The sequence below is a fragment of the Solanum verrucosum genome, unplaced genomic scaffold (genome assembly GCF_900185275.1).
Source record: "Solanum verrucosum unplaced genomic scaffold, falcon-dt-bn FXZP01000008.1, whole genome shotgun sequence".
Lineage (NCBI taxonomy): Eukaryota > Viridiplantae > Streptophyta > Magnoliopsida > Solanales > Solanaceae > Solanum > Solanum verrucosum.
This window is the reverse complement of record NW_026020195.1, coordinates 2,050,010-2,065,574: the sequence shown is the minus strand read 5'-3', so window position 1 is coordinate 2,065,574 and position 15,565 is coordinate 2,050,010. Positions and strand designations below refer to the sequence as shown.

The 15,565-nt window shown below is 33.3% G+C and overlaps 2 protein-coding genes across 2 annotated transcripts; one reads left to right on the top strand and one right to left on the bottom strand.

Moving 5' to 3' along the window:
- Window positions 1-7,537: 7,537 nt before the first annotated feature.
- On the top strand, window positions 7,538-11,335 carry LOC125829745 (14-3-3-like protein GF14 iota). Its single transcript, XM_049508936.1, is given in 8 exon segments — window positions 7,538-7,705; window positions 7,708-7,822; window positions 8,581-8,887; window positions 9,573-9,660; window positions 9,768-9,877; window positions 10,012-10,160; window positions 11,044-11,150; window positions 11,246-11,335. Coding segments are annotated over 8 exon segments (1,068 nt in total). The 3' UTR covers window positions 11,270-11,335.
- Window positions 11,336-12,644: 1,309 nt separating this feature from the next.
- Window positions 12,645-14,616, bottom strand: LOC125829743 (uncharacterized). The gene is made up of 5 exons (XM_049508934.1): window positions 14,490-14,616; window positions 14,039-14,114; window positions 13,267-13,318; window positions 13,030-13,099; window positions 12,645-12,731 (listed from the first exon to the last, which is right to left on the bottom strand). Exons 1-5 carry the CDS (start codon window positions 14,595-14,597, stop codon window positions 12,645-12,647), a joined length of 393 nt encoding a protein of 130 aa, XP_049364891.1. The 5' UTR covers window positions 14,598-14,616.
- Between the last annotated feature and the right edge of the window lie 949 nt (window positions 14,617-15,565).

Genomic DNA, 15,565 nt, shown 5'->3' with positions numbered 1-15,565 from the left:
AGCTACGAGTATGGTTCACCAGGTCATTACGGATGATCCTAAAAAAAATTCAGTCCAAATGAGCCAGTTAATAATATTTTCAAAAATTCATGAACTAATACAAACGAAAAACTGAGAAAATCCCGAATTCCTATTTTGTGACCCCTAAGCCCTAAATGCTATAAAAAGTGGTACGGATTATGTAGGGCTATGAGTATGGTTCATCAGGTCATTACGAATGATCCTAAAAAAATTGGATCAAATAGAGTCAACCAGTCATATGTTCAAAAATTCATGAACTAACACACGCGTGAAAAATTGAGAAAATCTAGAATTCATGTTTCGTGACCCCAAAATGTTAAAACAAGTGGCGTGGATCCTCTAGAGGCTATGTGTATGGTTCAAAGGCTATTACAGATGATTCTGAAAATATTTCGACCAAAAAAAGCGGGTCAATAATAGTTCCAAAAGTATTCATGGACTAATACAGAGAAACCGAGCAATAAAGCTTTCATTTCACAAATGGAAAAAATCTTCCTCACGAAGTTATTTACTTTAATTATGTTACTTATATTCCTCTAATAAAACAAAATTTATGCAAAACTTTAAACTTTGACTCTTTACTACGGTTACATTCATAAATTTCTACAACTCATATTTGATCCTTCCAGCTTACAGATCTATTTGATCTAAGTGTCCTCCGACGAGCTCGTTCTGATCTTAATTATACATAGTAACTGGGAATCCACGTAATCCATCATTACCTTGGAATGCGAATGAAGTTTTCTCAAAAAGGTATGAAATCGAGGTCCTTGAAATATACATCTTGTGAGAAGATTGTAAGAGAGAATCAACATTTCAAGAATTATAAGAGAAGCGAGTTGTTTTGGTATCTCTCCTTCAAGCAACTTGACTGATCAAGTGGCGTAGATTCATGTTTTATGACACTAAATGCTATAAAAAGTTGTGTATATTATGTAGAGGTTATGAGTATGCTTCATCAGGTCATTACGAATGATCCTAAAAAAGAATGGATAAAACTGAGCCAGCTAGTAATATATTCAAAAATTCATGAACACGAAAAATTGAGAAAATCTAGAATTCTTGTTTTGTGACTCTTAAATGCTAAAACAAGTGGCGTGAATCCTCTAGAGGCTATGAGTATATGGTTCACCCGGTTATTACAGATGATTCTGAAAATATTTTCACCAAAAAGAGCTGGTCAATAATATTTCGAGAAGTTCATGGACTAATTAACACACGAAAAACTGAGAAAATCCTGAATTTCTGTTTTGGGACTCCTAAATGCTATAAAAGGTGGCGTGGATCATGTAGAAGTTCTTGTTCACTAGGTCATTACGGATGATCCTAAAAAAATGGATCAAACAAAGCCATCTAGTAATATGTTGAAAAATTCATGGACTAATACACATAAAAAATTGAGAAAATCTAGAAATCCTGTTTCGTGACACCTAAATGCTAAAACAAGTGGCGTGGATCCTCTAGAGGATATGAGTATGGTTCACCAGGCTATTACAGGTGGTTCTGAAAATATTTGCACCAAAAAGAGCCGGTCAATAATTTTTCGAAAAGTTCATGGACTAAATTAACACACGAAAAATTGAGAAAATCGTGAATTTATGTTTTGTGACTCCTAAATGCTATAAAAGGTGGCGTGGATCATGTAGAAGTTCTTGTTCACTAGGTCATTACGAATGATCCGGGAAAAAAACGGGTCATACAGAGTCGATTAGTAATATTTTGAAAAATTTATGGACTAAAGCACATAAAGAAAAAGAGAAAATCTTAAATTCCTGTTTCGTGATCCTAAATGCTAAAAAAAAAGTGTTGTGAATCCTCTAGAGACGTTGGTTTATGATTCACTAGATTATTACGGATTATTCAAAAAAAATTATTGCACTTGTATAATTGTATAAAGAAAAAAGCAAAACAGAATGTTTGCATAATATATTATATATTGCACTTGAAAAATTGTATTTAGTCTAATCGAATTGGAAATTAAACTTAATTTGGTTCAAGTGTAATATAAAACTTGAACTAATTACCAGAAAAGACTTCATGGAGAATATTTTTTCCTTTTGGAAAATGCCCATTTTTTTGTTCTTTTCCTTCACAACTCCATAAAGGTTTCTTCGGAGCTGACAAAAGAGGTTGCTTAGATGATAATAATCTTTCAACTCCAACCTCAAAATTATAGGCTCGAGTCACCAATAGAGCAAAAAAGGGGAGCTTTCACTTTTTTGCTCCCTTAACGATTCGAACCAGAGATCTCGAGAACAAATGTGGAGGATGCTTACCATCTGAGCAACTCCCTCTTTGTTACCGTAAAAGCCTTTATAAAGTTATGAAGGAAAAAAGAAAACGAGCAACAAAGTTTGCATTTCACAAATGGAAAAAATCTTCCTCATGAAGTTATTTACTTTAATTATGTTACTTATATTCCTCTAATAAAACAAAATTGATGCAAACCTTTAAACTTTGACTCTTCACTAAGGTTACATTCATAAATTTCTACAACTCATATTTGATCCTTCCAGCTAACAGATCTATTTGATCTTACTTTCCTCCGACAAGCTCGTTCTGACACTACATAAAAAAATGATCTTTAGCAACGATTAATTAACGACAGTAGTTTAACTGCCGCTAAAAACATATTTTTACTGTTAAAAGCTGTTTTTGTTGTAATGTGATCTTAACTATACGTAGTATATTGAAATCCTAAAGCACTACCACGATCCTTCAATACATACTTTTTTTGTTTCATATTACTTGATCCTTGTATCAAATAAATGTTTCATTTTACTGAAACATTTCCTTTTTAGAATGACAAAGGAGCTATGGATATGATATGAAAAGAAACTAAACATTTATAGTTGATAATTGGATAATTATACTTCGTATTTTAGCAAACTTTGTTTTAGTGATATGTAGATATAATATGAAAAGAAATTAAACATTTATAGTTGATAATTATACTTCGTATTTTAGTAAACTTTGTTTTAGTGATATATAGATATAATATGAAAAGAAATTAAAGAAATAATGGAGCTACTAGATATTGAAGCAATGTAGGCAAAAGAAAATGTAGTTGTATATATTCCTAAAACCCTAACACAATGATGATGATTGATGAAGATCATACTATAGGGTTCGAGTCTGAGTATGGAGAAAATTATGTTGGGAGTGTCACTCCCGAATGGACCCTGTAGTGCATGGTATGAATTTAGTTGAAGCCCCAAATATATTTTGTATTTGCCAAACGAGATATTAAACAATGGGAAGAACTGACATATGATAACAAATTCCTCTCTATCGATCGATGAACAACTTGTGTGTTATTATCAATACAACTACATCATTACTCAAAATCAAATTTAGTAAGTACTATATTTTATAATATGAGTATTTTATTTGTGAGATTGTGACTTGATCAGAAAGTAGTAAAACATGTAACATTATTTTGCAAATATGTATGTACATTAGTATTTTAAAATAAAATTAAAATTTTAAAGATTACTATAAAATTATATCTTTTAAAAAAAGAAAGACTCAACGCAATCCGCAGTCCACATAGTAATAGGTTGAGTTTGTGTTTGTTGTTTTAAGGCCCAACCTAGCCCGCTCTTATGGACTGAATCAGCCCATATTGACAGCTCTAATATTAAAACTATCACTATAAAAGGAAAAGAAAACCCTAATATCAAGAAGAAACTAGGGCTCTTCTAACTCTATCTACTCCCTTCTCTCTCAATTTTTGAAAGAGTAGCCCCCATCATTTTCAAAAGATTTTTGTTTCTCCTTAGATGTGTAGGCTATATTAGCCAAAACAAAGTTTTAATTTGGTGATTTGGGCTCTTTGGAGAAGTTAGCCAACCTCAAAAGGTAAGAATTTTTCTATACATGCTAGATATCATGATTTAGGGTTTTATTTCAAGATTTAGAAAACATGACTACTTTTATTGGGTTGAATGTGTTATGTGTTTCTATTTGTTTAGTGAGAATTGATTTTGTAAGTCACTTCCATATTTTTAGTTTTATGCATTAAAAGATCTTCATTTTTACACATACGACAAGATCTGAAAAAACCATTTTTTTCTATTCAATTTATAACTTGCATAGATTCATTTTCTCACTTGTTAGGTGTAGGCATGAGATGATTTTTTTTAGAAATACTAGAAGGTCAAAGTATTGGTCGGAGTAAATCCTAATCTAAGTTGCTCGGACTTAGATGTGGATATCCGACATAGATATAGATTAGGGTTAAATTTTAAAAAAAATCTAAATTTTAAGATTCGTGGTAAGGATCAAGTTAGTTACACGGGAGATAAGTGTTTCTATTTGTTTGGTGGGTGCATGATATGGAAAAAAATTGAAAGACTAGTAGAAGTTTTGAGGAATTAAGATCACTTTCCCTTTTACAAAATTAATAAAAGAAAATGATCTTTTCAGACATGCATATGTATTTGTACTAAATCTATGTTTGTGTATATAAGATTTATACTCTCTTTATCTTAGATTTTCAGAATTTTACATGCATGAGATTGATTTACTTTGTGTATTGTCAATTTCAGGGTTTCTTTCATCCGGGTATTTGTACTTGACATCCATTTTACAACTGCTAAAGATCAAGAGTTCTCTTCGGCAATCATTTTAGTTCGAACTTAGGAAGTGATTGCTCGTCGATATTGTTGTCGTGGGCTCGTGTCAATTGGCCCATGAAATAATGTGTTGTACTATATCAATATTCTTGTTCTAGTTGTTGTGCACATCAAAACTTTTTTTGAAGAGTAGTAGTTATTAGTTCGCTATACCAGTTGTTAGCTGGATATACTTTTAGAAGACATGTCATAGAGGAGCCTACCTGATCTTAATCCTATAATCTATGTTCATTGTCCTATTGTTCAAGCTCTGATTGAGATTTATGGCAAGTATGACTGTGAATTTGATTGGTGGATTAAGAAAAGGTAGGTTACCTCTATGCTAGGTCTTCTAAACGCATATCAAGGCCACAACTAGGTGCATAATTGTTACCTAGATATACCTTTGAAAGACCTGTCACAGAGGAGTTTACTTTTTCCTAATCCTATTACTTAAGTTCATTGTCCTAATACTTGTCAAGCTTTGGTTGAGATTTATGGCAAGTAGGACTGTTGATTTGATTGGTGGGATTAGAAAAAGGTATGTTTCCTCTATGGTTAGTCTTCTAAAAGCATATCATGGTAGCAATTGGTGTATAAAGTGTGGTGGCATTGATTTTCAACCACAAATTACTCTAGAAAAGTGTTGAGGTGCATAATTGTTACCTAGATATACCTTCGGAAGACCTGTCACAGAGGAGCTTACTTTTTCCTAATCCTATTATTTAAGTTCATTGTCCTATTTGTCAAGCTCTGGTTGAGATTTATGGCAAGTAGAACGGTTGATTTGATTGGTGGGATTAGAAAAAGGTATGTTTCCTCTATGGTTGGTCTTCTAAAAGCATATCATGGTAGCAAAAGTGTGGTGACATTAATTTTCAACCACAACCTACTCTAGAAAAGTGTTGAGGTGCATAATTGTTACCTAAATATACCTTCAGAAGATCTGTCATAGAGGAGCTTACTTTTTCCTAATCCTATTATTTAAGTTCATTGTCCTACTTGTCAAGCTTTGGTTGAGATTTATGACAAGTAGGACTGAATTTTATTGGTGGGATTAGAAAAAGGTATGTTTCCTCTATGGCTGGTCTTCTAAAAGCATATCAAGGTAGCAACTGGTGTATAAAGTGTGGTGGCATTGATTTTCAACCACAAACTACTCCAAAAAAGTGTTGAGGTGCATAATTGTTACCTAGATATACCTTCGGACGATCAGTTACAGAGGAGCTTACTTTTTCCTAATCCTATTATTTAAGTTCATTGTCCTACTTGTCAAGCTTTGGTTGAGATTTATGACAAGTAGGAGTGGATTTTATTGGTGGGATTAGAAAAAGGTATGTTTCCTCTATGGTTGGTCTTCTAAAAGCATATCAAGGTAGCAACTGGTGTATAAAGTGTGGTGGCATTGATTTTCAACCACAAACTACTCCAAAAAAGTGTTGAGGTGCATAATTGTTACCTAGATATACCTTCGGACGATCAGTTACAGAGGAGCTTACTTTTTCCTAATCCTATTATTTATGTTCATTGTCCTACTTGTCAAGCTCTGGTTGAGATCTATGGCAAGTAGGATTGTGGATTTGATTGGTGGGATTAGAAAAAGGTATGCTTCCTCTGTGGAAGGTCTTCTAAAAGCATATCAAGGTAGCAACTGGGGTGGCGGTATTGATGTGCAACCACAAACTATACTCTCCAGGAAAGCGTTGATGTGCATACTAATCAGAACAAGAATATTGATGTTCATATCGTTCCATGAGCATGTCAGCTGGGGCAAACAAACTATACGTTTTGGAAGCTCAAGAATAAAGAAAGAACTTTGCTGCAAAAGTAGTTTTTTTTTCTTGATTTTCCATCTGGTGTTTGATGTAGCAAAAGAAGTAGTTACAGCATAGAAAGAACTTGTCATCTCATATGTTCCAATTTTGAAATTGAATCACGTTTTGTATTTAAGAGCTACTGCCATTATTCAATATTCAATATCTTCATCATTTATAAACTTCACATAATAAATATTTTTTTTTGGAAACGGCTGAAAAGGCGATGGCAAGGAAAATCGATTGTTGGCATTCCACCACCCACTCTACCGATTTAGCCTCCCTTACGGGTTAATTTCACATCACTCTTGTACCTAGCTTTTAATTAATTACAGAAATACTTGTAGGATAATCATTTGTGCTGTTGGAATTTCGAGATTCAAACTTCTAAATTTTGACTGTGAATTCAGATATAAAAAACTTTAAAGATATCAAACTTTTGTTCCAACTTTAAACAATAAATATTATCGCCCTCATATTTTGAGTGACTTTTTTAAATACCTACTTAGTCCTCTCAAATCTCAATAATTAATCTTCATCGTTTTTTTAGTGTTTTTTCTTTATAGAACAACTAAATACAAGCCTAATAATATAACAAGAAAAAGAGTGAAATAATAATTAGGCATACAAGTTAACAACGTTACATCTAGCTACCAAAATTTTGTTAACGTCTGATGGATATTAAAAAACACTCCCTTTTGATAATTTTGGTGGTGTTTATATGATCATTTTGTATGTTGGAGTGTTTGATCAACTAACATAGTGGAGACGGGGACGTCACAAATAAATTTTGGTGGTGTTTATATGATCATTTTGTAAGTTGAAGTGTTCAACTAATACAATGGAAACGTGTTAACTTGCCAATTGAGGTTAAGTTTAAGTATATATTGTTTATATATGATGCCTCTTTTTTTAAAATGAAACACATCATCAATGCTTATTAGCACTTTAAGCAATTTTATCTAAACATGTATAACTACTCATTTATAAAATTAATTTCAGCACATATAGCTTATCAGTTATTTACAATCAGCTAATAATAAGTTTGTTACCTATTTTCATGCTATTATACAAATATTAACATGAATGGTATATGTACTAAAAATTATCCAAAGATGGAGATTTAGTCAAATCCTCCCACAATTCTCTCATTCATCCACTTTCCCTTTTCTCACGCCTTTCCTTTCCTTCTTTAACTCCTTCAAAACATCTATCTCATTTGTAAACTATATTTTAATTTTGACATTTGAACATCTCACCTATTTTATCTTGTTTGTTTACTACAATTTGCATTGATGATGGCTTCTCAAAAGGAAAGAGAAACCCATGTTTACATGGCCAAGCTCGCCGAGCAAGCTGAGCGTTACGATGGTTAGTTTCATTTATTTTCCCTTCTTTTGTACAGTCAAACCTCTTTATAACAATGTCGTTTGTCATATAACGAAATGATGTTATATAGAGCATATTATATAATATGAAAAATTGGTTCCAAATGAAATCTTGATCGTTATTATAGAGAGGTATGATAGTACCTTAGACGGATTCTTGATATGGAGGTAGTAGGTATTCGTATTAATTTTTTACATTTTAAAGATTTTTTAAAAAGCTTCTTTTATTACATTTATGTAGTCCAAGATTGTTTATGTATGATAGATTCGTTTGCATCTTTGTATTAGTAATTTCTATGTACAAGATTTGAGAAATGGAGCATATGAGTACAATGTGAATGTGCAATAATGAAAAATTAGTTAATTACTCGCGATATGCGTCAAATTAAAGTAATAAATGCATGACATGTGTCTTTTACATAAAGTTTTTTCCCGGGTGATATTTATGATCTAGTGTGATGTATGGAATATATGACGAAGGTTGATCTATTGATTACTAGTCATGGCATATAGGCCAAATTTGGACATGCAATTGCTTCGATTTGAATGATCAAGTGATGACTCGGACAAAAAGAAGAAAAATCAACTCGAAGATATAATAACTATTAGTTGAGCGACCATCTGAAAAATTGACTCGAAGATAATTTTTTGTTGATTGATAACTAAATAGTTAAAAGTTGAATCTTGGTTTATGAATATTGTATACTTCTTAAATGGAATGTATAAATCTTAATTTTACAGAGATGGTTGAGAGTATGAAGAATGTTGCAAAACTTGATGTGGAATTGACAGTGGAGGAAAGGAACTTGCTTTCTGTTGGCTACAAGAACGTCATTGGAGCTCGAAGAGCTTCATGGCGTATTATGTCTTCCATTGAACAGAAAGAAGAGTCGAAAGGGAACGAGCAAAATGTCAAGCTGATAAAAGGCTATCGTCAAAAGGTCGAGGAAGAGCTCTCCAAGATTTGCTCTGATATTCTTGAAATTATTGATAAACATCTCATTCCATCTGCTGGCACTGGTGAAGCTACTGTCTTCTATTACAAAATGTAAGTCCATCGAGTTTTCTTTTTAAACCGTGCGTCCTAGTATCATCCCTATGTTCACTGTTATACCAACATTTGCTCTGTTATGATCAATGGGCGAGGAAATGATATTGAAGTGTAACTCTTCATGAGGGTGTTAAAAGTACAATGAAATGTCTTAAAGTTGAATATGGTTTGCGGCCAAGAGTGTAGCCTAGTCATCAATGAAAAGGGGGAGAATAATGAGGTCTCTCAAGTTCAAATCAGAGGCAAAAGACACTAGGTGTGATTTCCTATCATTTGTCCAAGTCTTGGTGGATAGAGTTAACTGGTACATATGTTGGTGCGAGGTAGCAAATACCTCATGGAATTAGTCGATGTGGACACAAGTTGTCTAGGGCACTACAATTTGAAAAAAAGAAATGAAAAAGAAGTTGAATATGGTTCGTGAAGATCTGGCTCACCTATAATCTCCCAATCTCCTATACCGAGGGAGAGCGCAAGGAGATTTGTTGTTAATATGATGATTGAAATGAAAATGATAAGCACGACCGTGATCCTTGTGGTCTGATAATGAAACCATCAACACTAACACAAGCATGAGACTTTTTAGTAGCGCCAGTGAATCAGATGTTCCAAAATCGAACTCTTTCAGTTTTCGATTTATTTCTAATAGATTTACCTTCTTATCTTTGTCATTCTGGTTCAGGAAAGGTGACTATTTTCGTTACCTCGCTGAGTTCAAGAATGATTTAGAAAGGAAAGAGGCTTCTGAACAATCATGGAAGGGCTATGAGGCAAGTTACTTCTTCTTCCATCTTAACTGAAAATGCACGATCAGTCGATTAATCGATGCACATTACTTGGGATGCCACTTGATTTTGCATCTTTTTGCTCCTTTTAGGTTGCTACTGCCACTGCAAACACTGATCTCTCTTCAACTCATCCGATTCGGCTTGGTCTTGCTTTGAACTTCTCTGTTTTCTACTATGAGATCAAGAACTCTCCTGAAAGGTAACATTTTTAACCAATCTTGATTAATACAACAGCAACGTACCGAGTGTAATCCTGCAAGTGAACCAATGTTGATTAATCTTGTAAATATTTGATAAGATACGATTATTAAATATTAATGACTCAATTTGCAGGGCATGCTACTTGGCTAAACAAGCTTTTGATGAGGCAATTGCAGAGTTAGACACTTTAAGTGAGGAATCATACAAGGACAGTACCTTAATTATGCAGCTCTTGAGAGACAACCTCACTCTATGGACTTCTGATTTGCCTGAAGATGGAGGTAATTATCCTAAACAACTAATATAAAATGGATGAAGGCTATCCATGATGTAACTGGTAAAATTGTTACCATGTGACCTAAAGGTCACGGGATCATCTGTGGAAACAGCCTCTCAAATGTAGGGTAAGGCTTCATATAAGGTCCGACCCCTCCTCAGACTACGCGCATAGTAGAAATGTTTCTATCTTAGCAATGATATACACATACTATTTCTACTTTTGCTACTTTAACCACTGAAGTATAAAAATGTGGTAAAGATTTAAAATTTATATGCACAGACAGTGTAAACACACCCCTCATCCCTATTTGTACAAATAGAATTGCTTATTTATAGAAAATTGTAAAGAGGCTTCTACGATATCATCGACCATAGAGAAAATAGAAATGAAGTGTTGTTACCTTACCAACTTGACCTTGTTTCTCCTGGCAACAAACATGCATGAACCATTTCACAAAGTATGGGTCCTAATAGTCCAAAATCTCGATAGTTAGCTCTCAGACCTCCAGTCAAAAAACAACGTCGATGAAGGCATGTAGGTGCTCTATTCCATTAAGGGGATTGTAACTTTCCATAATTTTTTGTCACTCAACGACCTTTGCTTATTTCTTTTTTTGAGGATTGACGTATCAAATAATTTTCCTTTTCCAATTTTTTATTTTTCTTCTCCCTCTGAACCAAACTTTTCATATAATAGGTCAGGTACCATATATACCATAGTCATCAAGTTACAAATTAATGCTTATCGAGAGATTTAGTCGCAACCACCTTATAAATGACTTGATTGTGTCAAAAAAAAGTAACTCGTTAGTGCATAGAACTTAAACTCATGCAAGAAAGAAATCTTTTCGAAGCAATAGTACTGAAGATAAAGTTTTTGTACAGGTGAAGAGAATGTGAAGACTGATGAACCAAAAGCTGTTGAACCAAAATCTGCTGATGCAAAATCTGCTGAAGCAAAATCTACTGAGGCAAAATCTGTTGAACCTGAAGTAAGTTACATAACTTAACATACTTACATTTTTTGAAGTTTACAGCTTATTGACTCTTCTAACATCATTTTTTTATTTTCATGGCATCATCATAGGAGGCATCAAAAGATAAACAATAGTCGATATGCGCAACAAATTACTAGAGGATTTATATTTTGTTTTCTCAGTTTTACAAGACACAACTGCAGAAGCAATTTATTGAATGATCATCTGATAGTTTACTAGTTTGAGACTTATTCATTGATTTTTTTGTCTTTAATTTACTCATGTTGTTTATTGTGGAAGAGTTATCATCTAAACAACAGGAACATTTTGTATTACTTAATAGTATCTTCTTTCTTTTCTTATGTTCAATCATTTATAGTCATGCGTTGTCTTGTTGTTCGTTCATATTAGTCGTAGTAGTATTACTCTTGTAGTTTTCTTGTTCTTTGATTTATGTTGCTATCTGTCGATTCCTTGTACTTCGACTATTGTATTGTTTTGTTGTAGTTTTGCTACTATATGTTGTTTTTGTTATTATATGTTGTTACCTTCTTCCAAATATTTTTCACTTTTTTTAAAATTTATGGAATTTGAGTTGAAGATGAAATTGTGTTTGATTAATTTTTTTGCAAAAAATGGAATAATGTCCATATTTTAATATACTCAAATACAACTTCAAAAGCGAAAAGTGAGTTGGAAAACAACTTATTCAAGTTGAATTTGGAATTTTCATGATCAAACATTGATTTTCAAATAAGGTAAAAGATGATTTTCTTAAAAAGACATACTTTTCATGGCCAAACAGATATTCGAGATCAACCATTTGTATGAAATAAAGCTTAAACAAATGAGAAATATGCATGCATATACCTCCATCAACCAAAGAGGCTTGGACAAAAGAGGAAGATGCACCTAGTTGTCATCTGGAATTCAAACCTCGGTATTGGAAACATCCTTAGTTCCTTGATTCATTCCGTAGCGCGAAATCCATCGTAATCATTTACGATGGGTGGATAAGCAAGAAGGAATCCCCTATGGTTAGACTAACTGACAAAGAAGGTTAGCTGCTATAGTGAAGTGAAAGATCTTTTGGTTTCTTGTAACTCTATGCTCATTGACCGCTAAGTCATCCCTTTGGGGAATTTGTAAATTTGTGTCACATGAAAGAAATATACCATGAAGCTATTTAATTAACCATGTTAGATAAAAGGATAATGGCAGAACAACCACAGCATTTAGTTTAAATAAACTCTAGCCATTGTACATTTTGCATTATACAACAAAGTGACTAAATTAAAAAGAGCAGTCCGATGCACAAAACATCTTGCATTCACACAAAGTCTGGGGAAGGACTATACCCAAAGAGCGTGATGTAAACAACATCTCTAAGCACAAGGGATGTTGATACTTCACAATGGATCCAAATACAGAAAGAGGTGGGGGGGTGGGGTGGGGTGGGGAGGAGGATTCTCTATGAAAGTTCAATATCCATATCGATTCCAAACTAGCTCAAGGCTCCTCCATCAAGAAATAACTGTGCGGTAGGCAAAACACTTCTTCCTTATTAAAGATTTTAGCATCCCCGTCATCTGGTTTCTGAAATTAGTTAAAAGAACACCACAGTAAGAACACTCATCCCACGTAAATCCAAAAAAAAAATCCCCGTAAATCCAAAATTCTAGTTTATGAAACAGAACAGCTAAAAGCATAAGTTGAAGATTCTATGAAAAATAAAATGCCAAATATAGTGATTCTGATAAGCATGGAACAGGAAGAATGGCTTTAGATATGTAAATTCCTCTGATCAAACAAGCAGCCTTTCAAAGTCAAATACCGAATAATGGAAAAGTTGTGAAGATTGAAGTTAAATAAAAGGTAAACCAATAAGACATACCACCATATTTATGTCGTAGAAGCGATCCAGCAGCTTCAAAACATCATCAGGAGTAAATTGCCTTCTCAAGCTGTGACAATAAATTATCAGTGGTGAGTGAAACATAAACGATAAAATCACATTAAGTTCTAACCAAATGCCTCGGATTTCTTATTTCTTCTCTGAGAGTGTGGTAGGAGCTAAGCTCATTCACAAAATGAAGAGTTAATAAACGAAAAGGACAAGTAGTCTAATAACCTTCTACGCAGATACTCTGTTAAGCCGAAAAGGACAAAATGACGATGGATGCCTGCAATAAGAATCACGATGAACATGTTAAATGCATCTCACTCCCACAGCAGAAAGCAAAATTAAAGTTTATGCAAGCTAATCTGCGCTTTTCATTTCTTTTGCCTTGAGAAAAAAAAAAATTACTCATCAAGAGTTATTGTTTTTTCCTCGATCACAACGTACATTCTACAACTCTTCAACTTAGCTATGCAAGGTACCCCTCTACGCTAGATAGCATGAAAGCGACTAATTCTATTACAGCCTAGGTATAAGGCAGTAATGCTTTATGACAAGGGAACATGCAACTGCTACACTTTGAGTGCGCATAGAATAAACCACGTGCCTTGTGCAATATCTCGCAAACCTTACATCATTATTTGTTGCATAAACAATCCCTACATTATAATTCATGCATAACTAATACATGAATGAGCCAACTCCTTACAGTTGCACGCCGTCCATTAAATAGAAAGGTAACGTGTGCGCTAAGGTGTGCACTGTATTAAATTCTTCAAACCCTACTAATCAAAGCACTTGTATTTACCACTAAATTTCAACAAGTTCCAGATTACACCACGAGTTTCTATCCGCCACATTTTACTGTGAATTTCTACCTATGAACTAGACAAACTATGATAAAGTTACCACCTTTTCAGCTTTAATAACAAAAACCACAACAAAACTTAAAGAGGAAACATATAAAATGAATAATGACACACAAAACTTATACAAATTCTACCTCTCAATTTGGCAAGGGGGTAGATTTCAAGAGCCTCCAACAATCTTATCTCCAATTCGACCTGCGATTGTTCCTCCTATAGAAGAAAAGAAACAAAAGAATCAATAAATTCTATAATCAGTATCAAAGCCACAACTTTTATAGAGGGAATTCAACATCTTCTTTTTTTTTCATAACCATGGTGTCCTGATCTACTTTCGTGCACCTTGACTAATTCAACATGATACCTACCATCTCCCACCAGCAACATGTACCATCAAGTAACTCAATTCACTATTTATATAAAAGGGAACATCTACTATATATATATATATACCTAAATATTTAATTCTGATAGTATAATTTTTCGACGAAGGAGATTTGTTCTGCTATGATGAAAACACATATATATGAATCAATGATAGAAAAGGGTAACCTAAATTTTTTCTTAATTAAGAAAAAAAAATGGTACCTTATGAGAAGAGGCAGGATTACAAGGAGAATGAACAGAAAATCCATCTTGTTCATCATGTTCTGCTACCTTCTTTTCTTTGCCTTTTGCACTAGTGTTCTTCCCCATTTGCTTTTTGGTTCTTGAAAGGTGGCTTTGATTCAATTTATTGATAAAAACTAGGTTTTTTTGTTTGATCTAAAAATCAAGTTTCTTGTGGGCTGGTTTCTAGGGGGTTTTAAATTGGATTATTTTTGGGTTTTAAAATTTAATATCAAATATTTTTAAGTTAATCATATTTGATAAAGTATAAGAGGATATAAATGGATATTTCATAAATATGAGTATAATTTTCATTTAAATGCCTTTTATAGTTTTTCTAATTACACTTCATACCTATTGTTAGCTCAAATTCGATGTATCAACGCATATAGTCATGCTGCATATAGTAAAGATAGATTTGTATGTGTTCGATCAATTTCGTTGTATCACTCAACAGTCTGTATCTACGGATACAATCATAAGGATATCCAAAAATTGCGGAATAATACTGAAGAATGTGAAGGCTGATGAACCAAAATTTGCTGAGGCAAAATCTGTTGAACCTGAAATGAGTTATTTTCTTGGTATCAAAATCTAAACAATAGTCGATACGCACAACAAATTGATTCAGGAAAAAGAAATAATCTCAGGTTTACTAGACAAAACTGCTTTTGCAATTGCCTCATCAGAAGAACATGCAATTCATTATCTGATTTTTTTTACTAGTTTGAGACTTGTTCATTGATTTTTTGTTTTTGAGTTACTCATGTTGTTAATTGTGGAAGAGTTATCATCTAAACAACAGGCTCATTTTGTATTACTTAATAGCATCTTCTTTCCTTTTTTTATGTTCAATCATTTATAGTTATGCATTGCCTTGCCATTAGCTCATATTAGTAGTCGTAGTATTGCTCCTCTTGTAGTTTCTTATTCTTCGATTTATGTTACTATCTGTTGATTCCTTGTACCTCGACTATTGTATTGTTTTGTTACTATGTGTTGTTTTTGTTATTAGCTGTTGTTACATTCTTCCAAATATTTATCACTTTTTTTAA